The sequence below is a fragment of the Monodelphis domestica genome, chromosome 2 (genome assembly GCF_027887165.1).
Source record: "Monodelphis domestica isolate mMonDom1 chromosome 2, mMonDom1.pri, whole genome shotgun sequence".
NCBI classification, from domain to species: domain Eukaryota; kingdom Metazoa; phylum Chordata; class Mammalia; order Didelphimorphia; family Didelphidae; genus Monodelphis; species Monodelphis domestica.
Genome location: NC_077228.1, coordinates 42,531,932 through 42,556,606, shown reverse-complemented (window position 1 = coordinate 42,556,606; position 24,675 = coordinate 42,531,932). Strand labels below are relative to the sequence as shown.

At 36.2% G+C, this 24,675-nt stretch overlaps 1 protein-coding gene across 1 annotated transcript in view; it reads right to left on the bottom strand.

Annotated features, from left to right (window-relative positions):
• Positions 1 to 6,242: 6,242 nt before the first annotated feature.
• SELENOF (selenoprotein F) overlaps positions 6,243 to 24,675 on the bottom strand; it is a 49,424-nt gene continuing 30,991 nt past the window's right edge. The window contains exons 3-5 of the mRNA XM_007480569.3: positions 17,228 to 17,291; positions 9,669 to 9,718; positions 6,243 to 7,066 (exon numbers count right to left, since the gene is read on the bottom strand). Coding sequence (XP_007480631.2) covers positions 6,935 to 7,066; positions 9,669 to 9,718; positions 17,228 to 17,291 — 246 coding nt within the window. The 3' untranslated portion in view covers positions 6,243 to 6,934. The remainder of the gene's footprint in view (positions 7,067 to 9,668; positions 9,719 to 17,227; positions 17,292 to 24,675) is intronic.

Sequence of the window (24,675 nt, the reverse complement as noted above, 5' to 3'; positions counted from 1 at the left end):
GCAATGTCTAAGCCACATTCGCAGTAGTATCAAAGAGCTCACCCAAAATACATCTGAAAGAAATCCTACACAGATTTCCAGGGATTTTGGGGAAATTTACATTCCTGCTTGGAGTAGAAAAGAAAAATCCCTCATGATGTCAGTCTTTTAAAACATCTTTCAATCTGGATTGGCACCGGAATGGAGCAACTGCAATTTTGCTTTGTTTTGGGAGGCGAGTCAAGTTTTTGGACGCACCATTTCCTGAAATCATTCTTTGGTGGATCCATCGCCATATTCATGTATTGAGTAAGACTGAATGGATATAATCACCTAGTCGTCTAGGGCAACTTCGCATACTGTTTCATTCTATATGAATTTTATCCAAATCCTTCCATACAACCTTCATAAATATACTGGAGGCTTTCCTACATCTCTCCCCTCTCTTCTGTCTGTCCCTCTCCCTCCCTCTTTCTCTTGTTCTTACATGGTCTCTCTTCCAGGTACTTAGATCGCTGTTCACTGTTGTTCACCCCTTTTCCCAGGCAGTAGCAGTGACGATGGCAACTGTAGTCAAGGGATGATGGAATATGGAAAGGGAGTTGATCCATTAAGGAATACCAGATCTGACTGATGAGGTCTCTCCAACCTACCTGGTGAGAATACAGGCTTTAGACCTCAAAGGCCCTTCCCATGTGCCCTAACACCTGACACCTTGCAAAGAAGAGGGCACAGGAAGTACTTCTGACTCTTTCGGCGTCTGCTGCACCCTCAAAGATAGAGGCGAAGAGTCAAAGTGGGGTGGTTGGACACTGGTCAGAAAAGATGCTTTTTTCCAGTGTCTATAAAAGCATTCTGCTGTAGCCTTGGTTTCTTCTCCTCCTTCTTGCTTTTTCTCCCTTAGACATCCAGATCAATGTACAACAAACAGAATGAGATGAGATTTCTCCCCTCCACCCCCTCATCTTGAAGTAACAATGGACAGAAGCATATGGCAAGCTGCCCAAGTTAGCCCAAGTGGTCTAGGAAGGGAGGTCAATAGACCTCAAGTTAATGGCAGTCTGCCTTCTGTCTTCCTGTTTCCATTTCTGGGCATGGGTCAGAGGCTAAAGATACTGATGGTCTCTTATCCTTTTTGGGGGAGGGATATTACAGCTATCTCCAAGACAGTCTTTGTAATGATAGGAAGTTAAAGGGAATCAGTATTGTGCCAATTGCTCATAGTGTGAGCCTCTGTCCATCACAAAATATTTGGATGGTGGAGGACATTTTCTATGACACTGGTAAGTGTTTGAATGACTGAGGTGAACTTTTCATAGCTTTACACTTTGTTTGAGGAGTTAGACTAAATGATATTTCTAGCCCCATTTCTTAGAATCTTAACCTCCTTCCCTCAATGTCTGGCTTATATAGTCTCTCTGTCCAACTCATGTTTTTATTCTAGGGGATTTCAACATGCATACTGATGGTCCCTTAAATATAACCTCCCAGTTCCTTAACTCAGTTTCCATGGCCAAATCTTCCACTCCACCTCAGTTACACACATGGTTAATAATTCTCTTAGTTTTGCCTTACCCATAAGTGTTGCACTTTTATGTTCATGAACTCCAAACTTCTTTATCTGATCAGAATTTTTATTATTTCAGTTCCCTTTGCCTTAAACCTTCTAACCCCATTCTTCAACCTCACCATGACCTTAAATGTCTCAACCCCTCAGTTCTTTCCCAGATTATCACTCTTGATTGGGCTACATTTTTCTTCCTTCCTTAATCATCTATTCATCACTTGGTGAATCATTTCAATTCTACACCATGTTCCATACTTGGAATCCTTAGATTTCCCTCTCTTAGATTTCCCTCTCTAAAATCTCATTTGGTTCAAGATATTCCTCAGCCCTCATTCTCCTCCCGCTTAACATTCTTTGTTTTTGTTGGGTTTTCATTTACATCATGCCTTCTAAACACAGGTGTCCCTAAGCTTAGGCTTTAGGACCTTATCTTCTCCCTCTATACCAGGGGTTATTAATCTGGGATCCATGAACATCGTTTTTAAAATGTTAACTATCTCAATGATTGGTTTCTCTTGTAATCATATTTTATTTATTTTATGCATTCAAAAACTTTATTCTGAGGAAGGGTCCATAGGATTCACCAGACTGTCAAAGGTACAGAACACACAAAAAAGGTTTAAGAACCTCTATACTTTTATCTCACTTGGTGATCTCATTAGTTCCTATGGGTTCAATTATTATTTCTAATCAGATAATTCCTAGACCTATATAGCCATCTCTAATCTCTCTCCAGAATTTATCTAGAATCATCAACTTTTGGATATCTTGAACTGGTTGTCTTATAGGCATCTCAAATTCAACATATCCAGAACTGAATTCATCTCCCACTCCAATTCTCTCTTGCCAACTTTCATGACACTCTTGAGGGTACCACGCCTACTCCTAGACACCTAGGCTTATAAGTGTAGTATCCTCAAATCCTCATTCAGACATCTCACATATCTAATGTTACCAATTCTTGTTAATATTACCTTCACCCTGGTATATGCCCTCATCATCTCTCATCTGGACTACTGTAATTGCTTTTGGATTGTTTTTCCTGTTCCAAGTCTCTCTATTCCAATCCATTTTCCATTCAGCCAACAAATTGATTTTTCTAACATTTAGATATGTCACCACCACTCTCCTGACTCAATAAACTTCAGTGGCTCCCTATTATATGTTATATTTGACATTTAAAGTCCTTTCTAATTTGGCTTCTATTTTTCTTACACTTTACTCTCTTCCATGTAATTCTGATCCAACTACACTGGCCATTTCTAGACTCCATGTTTCCCCACTATTCTCCTTACCTGGAATGCTTTCCCTCCTCTCTTCTGGACTTCTCTTGCCTCTTCATGACCCAGCTCAATAACCACCTTCTTTGAAGCCTTTTCTCATTCTGTTCCTTACTCTCCAGTCAGTGCCCTTCCTGGAGACCAGCTTCTATGTACATTGCCTGCATCTTGTATGAACATAGCTACTTGCATGCTGACTCCCTCATTAGAAATGAGCTCCCTGAGGGCTGGGACTATGTTGTGTCTTTATTGGTATTCCCAGCACAATGCCTGGCACACAGCAGGTGCATTATTAAATGTTTACCTACTAATCACCATTTAGTGGATCACTGAGAATTTAAAATTCTTTAAGGATAGCTTTCAAGACGAATTTGTTCTATTAAGAGTGGAATGCTGCATTGTCTATATCAGCTGTTGTCACTGCTCTCAAAGGACCATGAGCCCTTCCGATACACCTTGCAGTTGAAAACCTTCCATACATGGTTTCCCCCATTAGAATGTGAGCTCCCTGACTGCATTGTTTTCTATTTGTCTCCCCAGCACTTAATAAAGTGCCTTACATATAGTAAGTACTCAATAAATGCGCTAGAATTAAAATGAAGATGTGCTTTGCAGTAGCAAAAACTGAGAAAATCTTTCTGTGGCTTTCTCAAGTTTTCAAATAACATTCTTAAAAAGCAGTCACCTGGGGGTCAGCAGTTGCTGTTATTTTGGTTGCCTTTGAGGGGGATGAGGGGCTTTTTCTTTCTTTCGCAGTCTTCTCCTTTTTTAAAAATTTTATTATTTTTTTAAAACCCTTGCCTTCCGTCTTGGAGTCAATACTGTATATTGGCTCCAAGGCAGAAGAGTGGCTAAGGGCAAGTTAAGTGACTTGCCCAGGGTCACACAGAGTCTTCTCCTTTTTAAAGAGTTCTTGAATATCAATTTCTGATTGCCTTTAACAACAGTTTGCTCCCAGGATAGATTTCCTTTTCAGTTAGGTTGAGGTATTCTGATTTCCCAATTTCCATTTTTGAGATAAGAGTTCAAATGTGGCAGGTTTCTACTGTTGTCCCTGATGGAAACAGATCACTCGCTATACTTTAGCCCACATCTGGATTTTATGTTTCCTTTCCTTAGAGTTTTATCTGCAAATATGTTGTGGATGGTCAAATGTGGCAAGATGTCATGGCAGTATCACTAAAGGCTAATTCTCTCCCTCAGCACAACATCTTTTGTTTAAGAAAACTTCCAGTATTTCCTATTGACTTTTACTTTTTTGTTAAAGTTCTGAGGTATTTCCTTTTCTCTCTACCCTACTCTTAAGAAGGCAATAATGACACACACACACACACACACACACACACAACCGTGCCATGCAGACTTCTTCAAACAATATTGTTGTTCCTGTATACAATGTTCTCTTGGTTTTGCTTGTTTCACTTCATATCATGTAGGTTTTTCCATGTTTCCTTAAAAAAAAAAAAACAAACAAACCTGCATATTCTTTATCATGCAGTAGAATTCTATCATAATCATATGCTACAACTTATTTAGATTCCCCAATTGATTGGCATCCCCTCAATTCCATTTCTTTGCCACTACAAAGAAAAGTGCTGTATTTTAGAATATAGACTCTTTTCCTTCTCAGATTACCTTGGGAAAATAGACTTATTAGTGGTACTGCTAGGTCAAAGGATATATACAATTTCACAGTATAATTCCAGACTGCTCTCCAAAATGGCTGGATCAGTTCAGTTTCACCCACTGTATATTATTGTTCCCATTTTTCCATATTCCCTCCAACATATTTCATTCTCCCTTCTATCATTTTAGCCAGTGATAATTCAGATGATACCTCAGAGTTTTCTTAATCTGCACTTTTCTAGTTAATAATGATTTAGACTATTTTTTCATATATGTAATTTTGATTTATTTGTCCAAAAATACCTATTCATCAATTGGGGAACCTATTGACTTTTCCAAGATTTTTGTACTATTAAAGGGTGGCAAGTACAATTGGAAACTTTGAACTAATTAATAACTAAAGCAACATGATTAAGATAATTATTGCTACAGAGATAGAAAGAATGCTAAGTGATTATCTAGTTATTTTTCAGTTGGAGAGATGAGTCCCAGATAGGACAAGTAACTTGCTGAAGGTCATACAGGCAGGAATTAATGGAGGCAGCTGAAATGCAAGTCTAAATTTTCTTCCTTCTGTATCATACTAATTAAAAAAAGATAATCTGAAAACATTTCCTAGAACTATTGCCTTAAAAAATGTATCTTGATATCTTCTTTTTTACATTACCAAAATTTCTTCCAATATCCATCTCCCTTTCCTATGGGGATAGGGGGGAGAAAGAGAAAGAGAGAGAACACCTGATAAATGCATTAAAAAGTTTGATTATATAAAATGTACCACACTACACAATATACCATACTCATGTACTTCCTACCACTGTAATGGGGAGGTATATCTTCTCATATCTGTTCTTTGGAGCCATGTTTGTTCTTTGTAATTCTGAAACATTCACTTTAGATTTTTTCCCCTTTGATGGTTATTTCAATTTCCATTTTGGTAGTTACTGTCTATGTTACTTTTCTGGGTCTGCTTACTTCACTCTGCACCAGCTCTTTCCATGGTTCTCTGTATTCATCATATTTGTTACACTAATGTACCAGTGAATTATTGCTTTTTAAAAAACTTCTCAAATATAGCCTTCATTATGGTCTTTATTCTCTTTGAGGTTAAAACCAGTAACTAAGGAAGTCTTATAATTGCTTAAGCATTTTTTGAATTCACCTGGGAAATCATCTCTATGAAACTAAACAAATTTAAAGCATTAGAGGTAGGTTAAAAACACTTAAAAGTCTTTCTTGTATTAACATCAGTGCTTAGGGTAATCTGTAATTTATAGAATGAAAAATCAACTTTGATACTCTAGATTAAGTGTCAAACTCAAGCAGAAATGGAGATCAGTATACTTGACTTAGAAAATTTATATCAACATTGTATAGTATTTGTTTTGTAAACATTTCCCAAGTATATTTTAATCTGGTTTGTGGTTGCATTTGGGAATTTAGCAGAAGGACAGAGTTTAACATCTCTGGTCTTAGTCATGATTTTTTAATGATTTAGGGAAAAGAGAAGGTAAATGCTGAACCTTCCTGGACTTCATCTTTTAGATTATGAATTTAAATAATCTAATGTATTTGGAATATGTATTATATAATTTTAAGACATAGAACACCACAAATATGTAAAGTATGAATAACAATGGCAATTGTGAGATGTTTCTACATAGAATAGTAGTTCTGGGATTACAGTTAAAAATAAGATGTGTATATGTAAAGCTTATTAAAATAGATATGGGGAAATATGTCATTCAAACAGAAAAAATGCATTAAAATAATTCCCTGAAGAATTCACATTGAGACAGAAGTTGAAAATTTTTTATTCTAGTTCAGTTTAATAAATGAATCTTTTCTTGACTCATTCACTGTAGCAAAGTCAAACATTGAAAAGAATACACTAAACATCAGATCTACACAAGCCCTCTCGGGGTTTTCTGTGAGATCGTCACTAACGTGCACTTCTTGGAGTGTTTCACAAAATGCTACAAATGCTGAAAACAGGCACAATGATGAAACGTTTTCTGAACTAGCAATTCATTATAAACTACAGTATTTCTATTAAAAAGAAAGCTGGGGTATCACAAAAATGAAGACGTCATTGGCACAGTATATTATATTTGCTAGTGACTTCTAGTCATTGCTTATAAAGAAGGAGCATAGCATACATGGTCATCATTTCCTTATTCACCCATCTTCTCCCCAAATATAACAAATTCTAGTATTTGCATAATTAACTCCAAGTTTGTTATAAAGCATCTCATCAGAGGGAACAACAGACAAGAGAGGGAATAGATCAAAAGCAGACTCTGTACAGTTGGTCAACTTGTTCAAGATCATGTGCAATGTAGAAACTTTCGGTTCAAAGTAGAAAGTACACACGACCTTTTGGCAAGGAATTAATCCCCCAAAGGTGAACAAAGTTTACAATGATTGATATTGCAAAATTCACTGCAGAAAATAAATGATATGACAAAACGGAAAGCATATTTTATATACGTTCTAATTTTTCACTGAGGAATTCTTCCACACTATCTGTGTTCCATTTGAGGATGCTGAGTTCTTCAGCAATGTTCCCATTGTCATCCAACAGCTTTAGCACAGGATCCGAACCAAGAACATACTGTGCAAAAGAGAATGATCGTTATTTTCTGAAAGGAAAGATTTTTGCCCCCTGACTGTACAATTAAATTCAATCAAAGCTAAATAGAATAATTTAAAAAAAGTTTTAAATACATAAATATACATACTCTCAATAGATATTCCTCAAAGAAACCCTTTACAGTTCTAGGATAAAAATGCTCTTACAATTCATTTGGGACTCCATTTAGCAGTGATTTGGTGCTACTTTGTAATTGCCAGTTTTTAGGTCACATTTACTTTGTACCATAATATGATTCTATTATAATTATTCAATAAAATGCTTGGTGCTTCTGTAAAAAGCCTTGTGGGAGGAGTGGAGGAGATCAAGTAGAAAGGACAGATCTTTTGTTGTGATGTGGTACTTTCTTCAACACCTCCTATCATGTTCCTTCCCATCTTCTCAATTACTGATTATTCCCATAAATGCTGCATGGAGGATTGATCCAGGACTTTGGAGACCTTCCTGTGGTTCTTTCCTGACTTTCAAGAATCAAAATGCTGCTCAGCTATCCATTCATCTGTAGGTACTTATTCCTGTACTGCTACTCACAGGTCTCCTTTCGATGTCATTCATCCTCATGGAGATGATGACAGATTAGTATGATAAATATACTTATTTGATTTATTTGTTAAATGATAACAATTACTGTAACCACTTGGATAAATATGCATTAGAACACACAAAATACTAGTAAGTCTATTGGTTTATCACTATGTTTTTAAAAATGTAAAACTTGAAATGTAAGACATAAGTCTCCTTTTTATTTATAGATTACACAATTTTATAATCGATATAGAATTAGTCAATTACCATCTTTTCAATTTTTCTGTTCTTGGCAATCTGCTTGTCAGATTCTCTAGGTTACTATCATACTTGTTATAAGTTTCCTGCTGAAATTCAGGGAAGGAGTACATATCAAGAAGACCATGTAAAAATATAGAAATTGAGAAAAAAATGTAGCCAACTGCTGTCAACTATATAATGAAATTGAAAAATCATCAGCTGACTCTTGGGATGGCTCTTTTTCTTTTAAAAATCCTTACTGAAATGAAATTAGCAAAAATACTCTTATTCAAAATAGGAAAAATTTTATAAGTAACAAAATGGCAATATACTATTTGTCTAACTTCCACCAGGAAAGCCACTGACAGGCAATAGCAGCTTATTTAAAGAATTTGGCTAACAAATTGCCAAGAAAAGCTATACTGAACAAGCTGTCAAATGAATTCCCTCCTAATAAGAGAGTTGAAACCCTTCAACATTATTTTAGGAAAAAATCGTATCTCTTTTTTGAATTTCTATAATTTTGAATCATGGCTTAGAAATAAAAGTGCTCCCTGGGTCTACACTTGACTCAACTGTCAGCTTTATTTTTAGATGGATCCTATAAAGCAGCTAATCATTTTTTTGCTCTTGGAGAAATATGATCTTTTTACCATAGCCTACCAAGAATTCACATGGACTTCTTGGAACTGGAGATCCCCTGACTAGATCAGTTGTTCCTTATAGAATTTGGACAAAGTTCCAATCCCAGTGGGAAAAACATTCAAAAAATAGGAGATCCAATTTTAAAGCCAATGGGATTGGCTAATCCATGCTGTGAGACGAAAAGGGAAATATCCTGTAGGTGTGTTAACACTTTCTGTTGTGCTGACTCACTTCCCAAGACAGATTTTCAAATGTTTGCTGGGGGCTGGTACATCAATCCCTTTTTGCCAGGTAGCTTTGCCTGTCATAGAAACTGTGGAACTGCACTGAAATGTGTATGTCATATGTGATTATTAGTTCAACTCTATAATTTTGCCCATGAGAGGACTGATGCTCAGAAAAATGACTGATTCAAGCAAGTATTTTTAACCCCCAACATGAAGGCAAATTTTGGAGCTTACAGTACAAAAACATGTTTTTAGTCTTGTTCAAATGAAAAAAAGTGTGCTGATGTTGTTCTCAAGACCAACTTTAGTGATCTAAGTAGCTTTTTTGTGCCATAAGGGGTGTTCCATTTTAAAGCTGTTGGATGGTTACATTGGAGTCATTCCACAGGACTAGGTGCATGAACATCTGTTATGACATTCTTCTGCAGAGCCTGCATAGAGAATAAGGTCTGGATCTGTGATCTCAAGGGTACTAAAAACTCCAAGAGAAATTCTATTAATACAAGTTGGTACCTTCTCTGTAACTGAGTGTTATTAGAGAATGACGAAACAATCAGGAGGCTAATAAGTGTTTTACCCATGGTTGCATGGCCATCATTTGTAAGATGTAGGACCTGAATCCAAAGACTTCTTGGTTGCAAGGCTGCCTTTCAACATGTCAACTCACATAATTTTTGAGGGGTTACCTTGTACTACCCATGAAGTTCAGAGATAACTGATACTTGTCTAGGATGCGGATTCTAGTTGTAGTGAATTTATCTTTTCCTTCCAATTTTAACTGATCAATTATAATTCCTTTCAACATTAATTAGCTACAATTAGTAACTGGATTGAATTTTAAGGAAACTGAATAAGCATAATTCATTCTAAATGATATATTTTCTGTTCTTCCCCTCTCCTCAGTCCAAACAGGTGAACATTCTCACCTTGATTTGCAATCCCCTGAAGAGTTTGGGTTTGTCACTCCTGACAAAAGCTAAAATTAAAAAAAGAGAAGAAAAGATTTGCTTTTAGGACATGAAGGGTTGGAGGATGCATTCAGATATATAACAAAAGATTAATAACATTTTATAAACATTTCATTAGATGATACAAACTTTTAGATTATAGACAGTATCATCTTTACTTAGTAGTATCACAGTATCACATTTGTTGGATTTAATAAGACATTCAAAGAATAGTTAAAACACAATGTTGTTCTATGGATTAATATAGAAAGTGAACATATATTAGTTTTACAAACTTCTTTTGTCTCACAGGCAGATAGTGGAAAATCTTTACAATGAATTTATTATATGACTTTTTTTGATCCTCAGTCCTAAGTCGCAGTTATACTATTATGCTTGTGTTATAGACATGGAAAAAACCAGAAGCTTTGAGAGGTCACAGAATCCCAGAATCTCAGAGGCAATTGGATCCAATCTGGTCCATCCATGAATGAGGAATTCCTCTATAAAATACTTAGCAAGACCACTTGAAGGTCTCCAGTGAGGGGGAATACATCAAGGCAACCCTCTAATCATTAGAAGTCAGACACCATATGTTTAAAGCGGAAAGACCTCAGAAACCATCCAACTCCCTTACCTTACAGATAAGGAAACTGAGGTCTAGGGGGGTTAAGTAACTTGCCAAAAATCATAAACATATACTGGTAGAAAACACCTGTAGAAGAACTTGAACCCAGGGCTTTTGAATGTGGAGCCCAATCTCTTTCTATTGGACTACACTGCCTCATGTAAAAATGGAGATTTGAACCCCGGACTTCAATCCCCAGAAGTCCTTGGCCACTTCCCAGAATGCTTTGTAACCTCACCCGAATTCCCACCTGGGCCAAGGACAAATTATTATTTAAAGGGTCTCTGCCTACGGCTCGCTCTCTTCCTATCTTCCGCTTCTAAGCAGACGTGTCTCTCATGATGTAAGCGAAATTGAATGGGCCCTTTGGCCCTCCTAGGCATGTGCTTTCTTACTTGTATTTTCTTAAATTCTTAATCTTTAATAAACCTCATAAAATATAATACTTCTAGCAGCAAAACTAATTTTTAAATGCCACACTCATCTTCCAACAACTCTTTTGAACTTTAACCAAATATATTGTTTTGTCTTCTGGGACCAAACAGAACCAGTGCAATGCATCATGTGATGATGGCTTGTCAAATATGTGAATACAGCTATCACTTCTCCCCCATTCTCTCTTCTTCAGGATACTCCCCGCCCTGAGTCCTTCCACTGATGCTCAGATGGCCCTTTACCATCTCAGCTGCCTTTGATTATTCCAGTTCAGTACATATCACACCATTCTAGGCTGCTGCAAACTCAAACCACCACAAATCTGTCATCTATTGCCTTAGCAGGTCTTCCATCCCTTGTAGTGTACATCCTCATGGGATTGGAGTTCCAAGGCACTTTGTAGAAGTCATGTAGTCCAATCTCCTACACTACAGATATTCCTTCATTTGTGTGTAAGACTCCCACTGTTAAGGTTTCTCCTTACATTGAGCCAAAAACAATCTCCCTGTTCTTGAAACCTGATTTCTGGTTTGTCCTGCAGACTTAACCTAGCACGTCCCTTCAGTTAGCACCTAACCTTCTCCCCCATCCCTTCTCTAGGCTGAATATCCCTATGGATTTTTTGACTGTTTTTTTCAAATGATCTAGTTTTGGGATTCCCCATCATTTTCTCATCTGTTTTTTTGGACATGCTCTCATTTGTCAATGGTCCTATTGTGGTACTCAGAATTGAATGCAGTGCTCCCGATGTGGCCTGGCCATTGCAGAAGACAGGGGGACTATTAATGTCCTTGATCAGGGAGCTCTGTGCCTCTAACAAAACAGCCTAAAACTGAATTGGCTTTTTATTTCTTGGTAGCCACAGCATTATTGACTCACAGTTAACTTCAAGTCCATGAAAATCTTGAAAAATTTTTTCACATTAGCTGCTCCCTCACCTTATAGAGTTCATGGTTTCACCCATGTGAAATTTGTTTATCACTATTTACTCCATATTATTTGTAACTTGTTCTTCTAACTACCAAGATTATTTCTGAATTGCAATTCTGTTATGCAATAATTGTGAGATAAACTTCTCAAGTCATATGTCCCTGGAAATTCTAGGTGTAGTAGATAGAAATTAGACCTGAGTTGAAATACACATAGTAGCTGTGTGACCCTGAAAATGTCATTTAAGTTTTCTGCCTGTTTCCCTATCTATAAAATGAGGATAATAATAGCACCTATCTACCAGGGTTAATTACAAGGATAATATGAGATATTTGTACAGCATTTGCAAACCTTAAAACTGCCTATATTATTAGATTTTGTTAAACATATTCATATCTGCATCAAATAACTGATAAATTCACCAAAGTAATTTATTCAGCTGACATTTCGCTATTTTATAGTTCCTTGAAATAATTTCCTCTTTTAAATTAAACTTCCTTTAAAATACTTTAGGATTTAGAATGTCCCTGAGTGTTCAAGCAGGGTTAAGCCTATTTTATTCTCATTAGAGTGGCTTTACTTTAGTTCTGGTTCAGTACACTCCAGAACCAATTCAAGATCAGTAAATACTAGATTTTGCCACAGAAGTAAATGAGGCGAGGCTGATGGTGTTGGGAGTCAGCAAGCAACATTCACTGGGCTATGGCTTTAGATCTAGGTCTGTCACTCAGTTTTAACCATAGCTCTGCTCTGAATAGGAACAGAAACTTAAATCCTAGCCAGAAGACCATGTCCTCCCAAATATTCACAGGAATGAAGTACTGTGTTGTTGATGAAACATCAGTTGCAATGAACAAATTTACTGTTCTCTAAATCCATTTCTTGCCTTATTTACTAACGTTAATTATCTTTATTACTGAACATGGTATTTATTGCATTTAAATTCTCAATATAAATTCACAACTTGTCTTGGGACTTAGGGGGGAAATTTCCCCAAAATGCTTCACAACAAAATAATAAGCAAAATCTCCCCAAGAATGTCCTAAAAACAAAACAAAAAAGTTTTAAAAGAAAGAGAACAAGCATATAAAGCTTTTGTTTTGAGTGATGTTGGAATGAATGTTCCTACATTCTCATACTGTAATGTTTCTGTGGGTACTAATCTTCAAATTAGTAAAATAGCAAAGGAAAATGTCCAGAAGACTTTGGGTTTATGGGCTCCCTTCAAATACATTTTAAAGGTAGCATTTAGGAAGAATCATTTAGATATAAAAAGCTCCTGTACTAGAAAATAGAGCCCCTGAAGGTAACCAAGTTACCACCTGCTAGACTATTTAATGCAGTTTTTAAAAACAGTCTGATCAATGACATCAGTGCCAGAGTCTCTCAGAGATTAATCTGATCAACTATTTCTGGAAGATGTTCTTCTATCAATTACTCTGGTTATTTGACAGTTATACAGGTAGCACTGTCAATAATACTCTAAAGTACTCAAATATAGAAATGATGAAAGATAAGATAAAAGTACCCATGGCTTTTTGTACTTCTATAATTTTTATCAGAATGTAATTTATGGGGCTCTTGAGCAAATACAAGTGTTGGTGAGTATACCATAATCCTGATCTCATTGCTTTGTCCACTGTGCTATTTTTGCTGAAACCTTAACTTTTAGAGATTATCAGACTTGCTAACAGTAAAATGGAAAGACATATTTAAGGATTGCACTATTGGCAAATGGAAACCAATAAAAAACATTTTTGTTTTAAATGAAACCACATCAGGGCAGTACTTCAATCAAGTTTAAAAATACAAAATGTGGTTGTAATTTTAGGATTCAACTTAGATTTATCAGGAAATAAGGTTACAAAAAGGTGTGCTTATAAATTTGTTGAATTTGAGATTGGATGATGACTGAAATATAAACATGAGAATAAAAATGTGCTCTGTGGAAAGAGAGAAAAATGTTTTGTTATCAAGGGCATTAAAAAAAAAAAGAACATCCATCAGAAAACCTGGGTTCTAGTTCTCATTTTGCTACTACATTAGTCATCTAATCTTCTCAGGCCTCAGTTTCCCACATCTGTAAGATAAAGGAGTTGCTTTCCATGATCTCTAAATTTCTTCCCAGTTGTAAAATCCTGTGATTATAATAAGTGATTAAGGGAGACAAGGAGTCTTTGGAGGCTTGGAAGCAAATGAAATGGTAGCTTAAAGGGGAGACACGAATTTTTCCCTTCACAATATTTTCCCTTGCAATCACAGCCAAAGAATAGTAAATTTAACTTAATATAATTCATCTTATATTTCAAACAACAATAACAACAACATCAACAAAAATTCCTTCAAAATAAAACCATAAATCCTTCTATTTCAGGCAGTGGTATTTTGAGAATTGGCTAATGAAAATGCTTGGGAAGCACTATTACTGATATGGCAGAATGTGGTTAAAAACCAGTTGAGTTTGATTTTTTCTTCTCTTCAGGGGCAGCTGGGATATTAATTTACAGTTAATTCTGGATGGTATGGCTAGCAGAAGTTCCACAAACTTAAAGACAGTGAGGTGAATGAGAATAATGAACAGCAAGGAGGAGAATGTAGCTGGGCTCTGGTGTGCATAAAGGAGAGTGAGATGTATAAAGGTTGGAAAGAAATTGAGACAGGGATAGGTTGGGAAAGGTGTTAGATCACTAATCTACCAATTTCTCTAGCTACAAAAGAATATATTTTTCTAATCAAGGAAGACATCTAATATTTAAGAGTAGGATGCATTGCTGGACAGATAATAGAAAGAGTTCAATATCTGCAACCATGAGATGGAGACTTTCAATTTTTGTTCTTTTTAAGAGATGGTTAAAAACCATAAAAATGGCAACTCAAAAAGAAAATTAACTGTATTAAAATACATCTTGCTTCATAAAAAACATTAACATAATTTCTTGCTGGAATATATCAATTAGGTGAAAATTCTAATTGAGGAATCTAAATAACATTTACATATTTAGAAAAATTTTGAACCATACCAAATATATTTGAAAAATACAGTGATTTCCATTCATAGAAAAGCTCGCACTTCATTAAGAACTAAGTTACAGAACAAAAAATCTGGAAATAACATAAAAATACAAGTCTTCAACCTGCATAGATTATACAATTACATTTTTTGAAAAGTGAAGTTGTGATTTTCTAAGTGTAGGGAACTCCTAGTGTAAGAAAAAGCTCTGCCACTTTAGATTTGAAGATCATACCTCTCTCTGATTTAGGGGTAAATCTTAGGGAGTTGTCCAAGTAGTTGAGGGATTGAGAGGCTCTGGGCTCCACAGCTAATAAGTACCAGAGGCAAGGAACACACCCTGGTCTTCCTGACACTGAGTCACTACTGTCTCTCAGTCATCTAAATGTACATGTGAAACATTATCAGATATAAATATCAATAATTCACACTTAAAAAGGCAGTAAAGGCTGAACACCACTATTTTGAAGAAGTCATCACTGTAGGCATAAAACCAGATGTTTTAAGTAGCAAGGCAAATCACTGAATCAAAGTTGTTTGTTTCTGATCCTAGTGAAAATGGACAGTCCTGGAGTAGCACAAGACATTACCCTATGACAAATTATTAGACAGAAATCGATACAATCAAAAAGTAAAGGTTTGCAAGAGGGCAGCACCTTGTAGGAACAAGAAAGATGATCAAACCGGTCTGCCATGCTGAAGGTTGAGGTAATGAGCTCAATCCCTCTCTTTTAGTTACTATAGTTTGTTGATTTATTTCCCAACTGGTTAGTTCCTATTTACCTTGTATAAAACTTGTTTGTACATAGTTGTTTGAATGCTGTCCCTTCCCACTGGACAGAGCTCCTGAGAACAGTGACTGTCTTTTTTCTGTCTTGGTATTCCTAGCACATAGTTGTAATAGGTGCTTAATAATGCTAACTGACTAGAAAAGTCAAGATGTCAATAGTATCATTTTGAGATTAAAATGATCTGAGGAATAGAAAGAGAATTAGAAAAATCTTGCAAGGTGAATTTTTTTTGGGGGGGGGGGGAAGCAGAGGATAAATCCTTTGTGTTAGGCTTCATTAGATAAATACACATGAGTTTAATCCATTTTGCAATGTATTCTAAATTGACTTGTAACTACTTGCAGTCTGTATATGAAACGCCCCCAAATCATATTTGTTACAGATTCCCTGGCCAATGGATGTTAATGATAGGTCTGAGCATAGTAAGATTTTATGGACTCTTTCAGTCTAGGTTCTTTCCACTGACTAACATTTTGCCTAATAATCCTAAGTTTTGTCCTTTATGAAGTTAGACTACAGTTCTACTTCTTGCCTCCTGAAATTTTCTAGATCAAAAATAATTTAATTTACTAGTTTGTATAAAGCTTCTACTAGACTATACTATACAATACTTTACTTCAATATAATACTTCTTTCTTTGAAAAGATAAAATTCTTTTCTGTAACTCAGTCCTATCAGCACTCATTTAAATAAATGGGAATGAAAGTCTACGGATACACTGAGCATTCTACCAGCCGTGGGGATGGAGAGTCAACAAAAGGGTCTCTGTCTTAGAGGAGCTGCTCCTCCTGGGGCAGGCTTCAGAGTGTGATAGCTGGGCCCACCTTAAAGGAAGACAAGAATTCCAAGATTTGGGAGTACACTGGGTGAAGTAAATGATTTAGGGGATGTTGATCCTGAGGACAGAGTCTAGCCCTAGCGTCCTCTGAAGCCAGTGTGCATCGTCTCCATGGAGGGGAAGCGGGAAAGGAGGGTCTTCCCTTCTGTTCTTGACCAGCCTGACTCTCAAAGTTGGCCCTTAGTAAGCAGCAGCACTACACAGAGAAGACTGGACCTTGCTGGGCTGAAATCTGGGGCCTGCTCTAGGCTGAGCCCCCTTTCCCTTTCTCTATGACTCTGGTTTTCTCTCTCACAGTGTGGAAGTGGAGAGGGGCCAGGCTGGGACCTCGAGGCTGCCCAAGGGAACAGTGTGAATATGGCATGGAGGATCCTGGTGTTAAAGGCTAGCAGGCAGAGTGTGTGTTGGCTCAGAAACAATTGAGAGGCAACGAAAGACTGAGCATATGTGTTTCAGGTACATTACTGTGGCAACTCAATTGAAATTGGGTTGGAAAGCCTTAACAATCCACATTTTAAGCAGCCCTGGGGTTTGAGTGTGTTATTTAAATGCATCCTAATCTGAGTCCTTTTTTAAGCGAAGACTGTATTGTTTGGACTCCAGCTCACCTGCAATATAAATGAACAGATTTGAGAAACATTTTATGAATTATGTTAGAGCTTGTTATCTTTAAAAAATGCTCCCTCCTCTTGGGAATTATGCTATGAAAATGCCTGTTTTAAGTGATTTATTTTGGTCATGAGACAACAGGTCTCACCAAATGATGAGATGAGCTCATAGCAGGGAGTTGGGGGCTGTTGGGCTGGGTGTGTCTCTGAGCCCAGATGAGGCACAACTTGGGCCTGCACTGGCTAGAGCTGCCAACTCACAGGTTTGGCTTTAGTCGCAGGTGACAATTTTACTTACCCTGGACTTGGGGGAACCGCCCTAGTTTTCATCCACATACTTCCAGGATAGCACCCGCATACAGCTACAAGAGGAAAAGCAGAGTATTTTACTGACAGAAAACACCATGGATGTTGAAAACTACTCACAAAAATCAGTAGTCTGTATTAGATGTACTTAAAAAACAAACACCTCTTACTATCCATTTAGAATCAATACTGTGCATTTGTTCCAGGCAGAATATCTGTATGGGCTAGGCAATGGTGGTTAAGATTTGTCCAGGGTCACACAGCTAGGCAGTTTCTGAGGTCACACTTGAACCCAGGACCTCCCATCTCCAGGCCTGGCTCTCAATCCCCTGAGCCATCTAGTTGCTCCTGTATAAGTATTTGTGAGGAATCAACAGATTATGCACAATTGTGCCAGATGATACATGGATCAATCTAACAAAGAGCTGCTTATTTCTACGTACACTTTAAAGCCCGGAGAGGCAGTGTAGCATTGGACAGAAGATGTTGGACATGGAGCTTTAAGACTTGAATTCAAATTCCCCATTCTGACACAAGCTGGGAGACTTAGATGAACTCTAAGTTCCCTTTTAGCTCTAAATCCATATTCCAATGATTATTCTGTGGTTATTTTACTTAGAAGCAACAGATTATTTAAAATTAAATTCATCTTACAAATTGAACATTTTAAAAATGTGAGAAATTTTAAACTAATTTAATTAGTTTATAAATTAACAGAAAAACTATTAATGAGTAGAATGTTGCATAAGGAATTCAGACATATAAATTATTTTACTGTAATGAAATTTTTTTGAAAAGGTTTTTATTTCTATTTTGCAGGCTCTGAAAAATGGCAGTATATCAGAGATTCTTACAATGGCTCAAGAATAAGCAAATAAAATGGCAGTATTAAGCATATAGATAACCCATCCAAATACCTCCCTTCCCACTCCTGCTCTTGAACTTTTTTGCATTTTTCCAAAGATAAAATTAAATTAACAAAAGGAATACGAAGCACTCAGCTTGGTATACAAATCAGACTATTTGCCTGTAGAGTGAAGGATTGTAGTCAGGGGCATGAGAAGGCTCAGGATTGTATTCAGGATTTATTATAACCAGATGAACAAAGTATTGTGTCTATATTCCATCTTCCAAGGTTTAAAAACATCTTTGTTACAGAGAATACTTGTGATTATATTCATTGTACTGGAGTTTGTATAACGATAATGATTCCTGAGGGCTTTCTTTTTATCAAGCAACTCTCTGCTTATTTGTGCTTTATATCACGCCATCAACAGAATTTAAGCTCCATAAAGACAAAGGCTAATTTTTTCTCTGTGTCATTGGTACCTAGGATGGTGCCTTGTAATATTTACTGAATTGAGGTAGAAAGAATCCTTAATGGGTATAGCTAGACATTAAAAAAATACTGACTTTCTATGGTGATATAAAAGAGAAGTTCTAATATTCACAAAACTATGATCTGACAAACACTCTGGGGGGGCTCTTCCTCCTTAACTTTTCTTAAAAGCCATACAAAGAGAATAAAGAAAGCTGGGATGGAGAGAATTGGTATCTACTCTATAATGAGCTGTTTTACTCTGCTTAATCTTTTGGGGACTTAGATTCTTATTTTGTTAAATGATGGGGGGGTGATTGCTTAGGTTTGTCTAGCTCTAAGAATAGAGGAATCTCATTATTATATAAGGTAAAGTAGTCTTTAATTTGAAAAGAAACTTAGTACATGGACACTGTTACTGAAGAAACTGTGGAAAACTGTAAGGGATCAAAAAGGAATCTCTAATGAAGATAAAATAACCTTCAAAAGTTGTCCATCAACTGCAGAGCATGAAGAATATTAATATAGATATTTGTAGTCTCCTGGAAAAGTTCTAGTTGAGGATATCAGGTTATGTAGAAACAATTCTTGACATTAGAGAGTATAAATTGGTAAATTTTAGACCTCTGAAATTTTTTCCAAAAAAAGCTGGTACAGAGGAAAGCCAGACTTGTGGTAAAGGTTATTGATTATCTAGACACCTCTTAAGAGGTTTCCTTCTGCTCAAAGCAGAGCATTTGGACCGATAATGAACTGTCTGGTAAAATAAAAAAAAAGGAAGACAATACTGGGGAGGAAGTAACTATTCTATTGAAAATCTGTACTATTACAAGAAGGGGATTCCTGGACACTATCTGGAAGGCATGTGCCCATTTACCCTAAGGAAGATTCCAAAGTATAAGAGACAAAGCCTGAGACCCTCTTAAAAACCAAAGAGTTTGGAGAAAACATAAGTAGGGCTCTGTGGCTTTGTCTAAACCACAGTAAGTATATGTATTCAATTATGGGCCTAACATTTTAGAATGGACACTACACTGCATTCACAGGAAGGAAAAATCAGGTGGAAAGGGGCCAGGAAAGCACATTATATACTGATCTGTTCAGAGAACTAGAGATATTTATCTAGGAAAAGAGGAGATGTTAGGGGATAGGGGAATTTACATCAGAATGGTCTGAATTATTCTAGTTGGCTGGGGGAGGAGAGGATAAGAAAATTAGAGAGAGTCAAACTTTGGTTAAATATAAGAAAAATAAACTTTTCCAACAGTTATTTCTTAAAGGATGATGTAGAAGCATTCATGATCTATGCTGAAGGGGTTAGAGTAATAGACCTGGGGTTTTCTATGATTCTAATTCGGGCTTTGTTATTTAACCAAGTTACTCAATTCAAGTTTTCTTAGATGCTCTTTGAAAAATACAAAATTTAATAATATTTTCAGGGTCACATAGTACTGACTTTCTATGGTGATGTAAAAGAGTTCTTTAGATTAATCTTCACAAAACTATAATCTGACAAATACTTCTGGGGGGTTCTTCCTCTCTAACTTTTCTTACAGCTGTACAAAGAGAGTAAAGAGCTGGAATGGAGAGAACTGGTCAGTGTACTCTATAATGAGCTCATATCTAGATATTCTATAATAAACATTAACTCCATAAACATTAACTTTTTTAAAAAAAATTGACAACCTGCTTATGAAACATTGTTCAGGAGAAAAGATTTGTTCTTTCATGCTGTACAAAGAATTTAAATTAACTACAGATTGTGTTAAGTTTCAAATGCCTTATAAAGCTTATTGAAAACTTAATCTTGATAAAAGCCCAAAGCTACTGCATTCAACTTTATATCAACAGCATCTCTGGCAATGTACATACAACAAATAATAACAGTTAATTGAAATACATATTGCTGGTAAACAATCTAGGCTTCAGGGTAGAAAGTAGAAATTTAAAAAAGAGCAAAACCTGGAATTTCCTGGCGTTTATTAAATTTCAACCTTGGTATTACTTTTTTATACCATTCCATGTCAAAAACCTCACTTTCACTCTTTTTGGGAAATATGCGAATGGTGGAAAGATACATCAAAAAGCAAGTTATAGTGTATATTTTTTGACCTCTTCCATCCTTTGGATTGTTGTTGGTCAGTCATATTTGATGATTCATGACCCCATTTGCTTGTTTGTTTTTTGCAAAGATACTGGAGTGGTTTGCCATTTCCTTCCACAGCTCATTTTATAGAGGAGGAAACTGAGGCAATTAGGGTGAAGTGACTTGCTCAGGATCACACAGTTATTAAGTGTTTGTAATACACTTTGAACATGGGTCTTTCTGATTCCAGGTCTGGTACTTTATGTACTGCAACACCCAGATGCCCATATATTTTCAGAGAATCCATTTTTACATAGAATTATGGAACCTTAGAGAATAAACTAGTCTAAGTCAATTCTAAATAATAATTCCCTATACAATAATTTAATTCAATTCAATAATGGTTTATTAAGTTCTTACTATGTGCCAGGCACTGTGCTATACCTTGGAGTAACAAATAAGAAAAAGGAAGACAAGATGTTTAAATCTATTGAAGGAAGGCAACATAGGAAAGGAAGGTGGGAAGGGGGAGTGGTGGATATGGGGGGGGAGGAGGAACCCACCTCCATGCAGGGGTATCTTGCTCCCTAGAGCTGAAACCAAGCAGAGTTGCAGATAAAAAGGGGAGTGGGCTCAAAGTCCAATTTCCTCCCTCTATAAAGGAAGGCTTTGGGAGGAGTTTAGAGCTTTGTCCTCCAGCCCTCCAGGGGAGAGAAGGCTAAGGAAAGTGGGAAGGTTCTGAGTGGTGGGATCAGAAGCAGCCATGTGGTCCATGGGGCCTCCCCATGGGAGTAAGTTCTCTTTTGGGAAGACTCTACTTGGTTTGGGCAGCTAAGTAGATAAGAGTGCTGGGCCTGGAGCCAGGAAGGCTGGAGTTCAAGTCTGGTCACAGACACTAGCAGCATGATCCAGAATAAGTCATTTAATCCTATTTGCCTCAGTTTCCTCATTTGTAAAAAAGCTAGAGAAGGAAATGTCAAAACCACTCTTATTATCTTTGCCAAGAAATTCCCAAATGGAGTGATGTCTGAAACAACTGAACAATGACAACTATAGTTTTTCCTTAATCTAGATCAAATCTTCTTCTTTCCAACTTTTATTCTCAGCTCTCAGTGCTGCTCTCTGGGGCCAAGTGGAACTTGAAGACCATTTTAATGTGTCCTTTAAGTTTTGGATTTTCCAAACTCAATATTCCTACTTTCATTAATTAACTTCCCATACCTTGAAGACTTTCTCTGCCTTTGTTATCCTCAACTAGATGTTCTCCAGTTTTTCAAAATCATTCTTAAGAAGTGAACCCAGAACTGAACACAATAGAGACTGCCTGACAGAGTAAGGAACACAATTACGTTTCCTGGCTTCCAGCTTCCAGATCACACTATTGACCCTTTCTGACCCAGGAGTCCATTAAAACCCGATACCTTTTCAAATGAACTGCTATTCAGCTTTTTAAATATAGCTATATTATACTTCTGAAGTTGATTTTCTGAACCCAAGTGCAAGTCTGGTTCAGTGTCTTGGCTATTAAGATCCTTTTGAATCCTGACTACCATCTGATCTTTCCTTCCTAACTTTGATAATAGCCATCTATTTTCTTTAGTCTTTGACAAGTATTTTAAACCTAACTCTTACACTGCTCAATTTTAATCAATTTCTTGTGCACCTTATAGCAACTAGTTTCTTGAATATGAATTATTTTTGCAGTGAAAGATTATCTACCAAAGGTGAGAATGCCATTAAAAAAAAAGGTGAAACATAAACATTGGATCTCACTTAGTAACAACTGAAATTTACATAGTAATTAAAAAATTTGCAAAGCGTGTCTCCTACACAATCATATTTAACCTCATAAAAATGCCCCCATTTGACAGATGAGGAAACTGGGGCTGAGTGTTGTGACATGACTAGGACCACACAATCACTAAGGGTCCAGAGGTAGAATCTGGACCCAGGAAGTCCTGAATTTGAATCTAGCACCTAGGATCTAAGTCATGCTGCTTTGCTGGATGTAGAATGGTTTAGGAACCCATGAGTCCGTCCCTGGAAATTAAAGGAAATCTACTGACCCTCATGCATACCTTTTGTCATTTTTGCCAATTTTCTAAGTAGAGGCAAAATCTTAGATTTGTTTTCTGTTCTTACTGATATGGAATAATGTTGGAAAGAGTTCACATTGTTTGCAATTCTGAGAACTCTTATTATATCACTGAACACGAATCCATTGGTGAATTGATCTCATTTTTAGCCGATACTTTTTTCTAACTATATTTTTATTGATATCTTTATTTTTAAAAAATCTAACTTAAATGTTCACCCGTATCCCTTTTCCTTTATTGGGTTCCACAAAATATCCTTTTGATAGTCTGACTAGTATAGCATTAAAACTACACATTTTGGTTGTATTGGTATTTTTATTATAGTAGTATTGCCCAGCCAGGTATACTGATGTTCTTCTCACTATTTAAGTTTTTTTTTTTTTTAATTTCTTCAAAAAGCACTTTGTAGTTGAATGTCTACAGATCAGTTCCCAAATATTTTGTGCATTGTGTAGTTATTTGGAGTGGTGTTTCCCTTTCTATAATTTCCTTTGTTATTATACAGAAATGTCATTGTTTTCTATAGGCTTCTTTTATATTCTGCACTTTGATGAAGACATTATCTCATTTAGTATCTTTGTTGGTTCCATAGGACTTTCTAAGCAACGCACTGTGTAAAAACAGGGACATTTTTATCTCCCATACCATATCTTTATGCTTTTACTTTCACTGTCTTAACACTATGGCAAGCCTTTCTTTCTTTATATCAAATAATAGCAGGGAGTGGGCACCTTTACTTTATTACTGTTTTTATTGGGAAAGCTAGTGTATTCTCATTCCATATAATGCTTACTTTTGGTTGCAGATATTTAATATTAAAAATATTCTTTTGTGTCCATAGTTCGTAAGCTTTTTATTTTGTCAAAGCTTTTTTAATATAATTATGGCGACTGTTATTGGTATTGTTCTTTTTAAAAGACCAATAAAGTATTATGAATCTGTTAGGACTAAGGTGCCTCTTACACTTTGCAGCTAGTTCTATTTCGCTTACTGAGATTAGATTATTTAAGTCTTCTGTTAGACTCAAGTGCTTTTTGAAGGTAATACTCTGTTCCTTTATTTGTATAGACATGCTTAGTAGGTTTGGATAATTTTTATTTTTTTGTTTTGTTTAGATTTCATCTTGCTCATTTGCTATTTTACCGATTTTATTTTTCTATCCTCTTGTTTTTTTTTTCAAAGAACTAGCTTGTTATTCATCTCTGTACTCTATTTCCAAATGACCTATCTGTCCTCTAATTTTCACATTCTTCAAGTATGTTGGGGGGTTTATTTGTTGTTTATTTAAAAATGCAATTTAGTTCATCAATCCTCTTCTTTTCTAATTTGCTAATGTATGTTTAGATATAATGCTCCTCTATAGTCTATTTCATAGTCTACAACAGGAATTCTAGATGTAGTTTCATCACAATCATTGTCTTTCATATAATTGTTGTTTCTTTTAATTTTTCTTTGCCTCATTTATTCTTGAGGATTTCATTAATTAACCTCCACAGGGTAGAAATATCCTAGTCATTGATTATGTGGTCTAACTTTACCCCCTATACACTATTCATGATCCTCTTTCCCCATTTGCTATGGTATCTATCTTCTTTTACCCTTCTTCAGAGATAAAATTTTTGTCCACGGGAAGAACAACACTCCTTTGGAGTAGTCAATCTCTCTGAGCACTAAATCTCTGTAGATTATATGCATTTAAGAGTCCTATCTACCATCACAACATATATACTTCTTCCCAGTGGTATATTCTTAAGTAAGACCTCTTCCTTGTACTGCTAAGATCTTTTTTTCCTTTCTCCTACTTTTATCCTCTTCATTTGTCAACTTACCCATTCTGAAGACCCTCTTCTTGCTGAAATTATGGGTGTTACTTTCCTTTCATTGTTTTTAACACTGACTTGATTAGGATGAATCACATTTCCCTCTCCTCTCTACCTCCT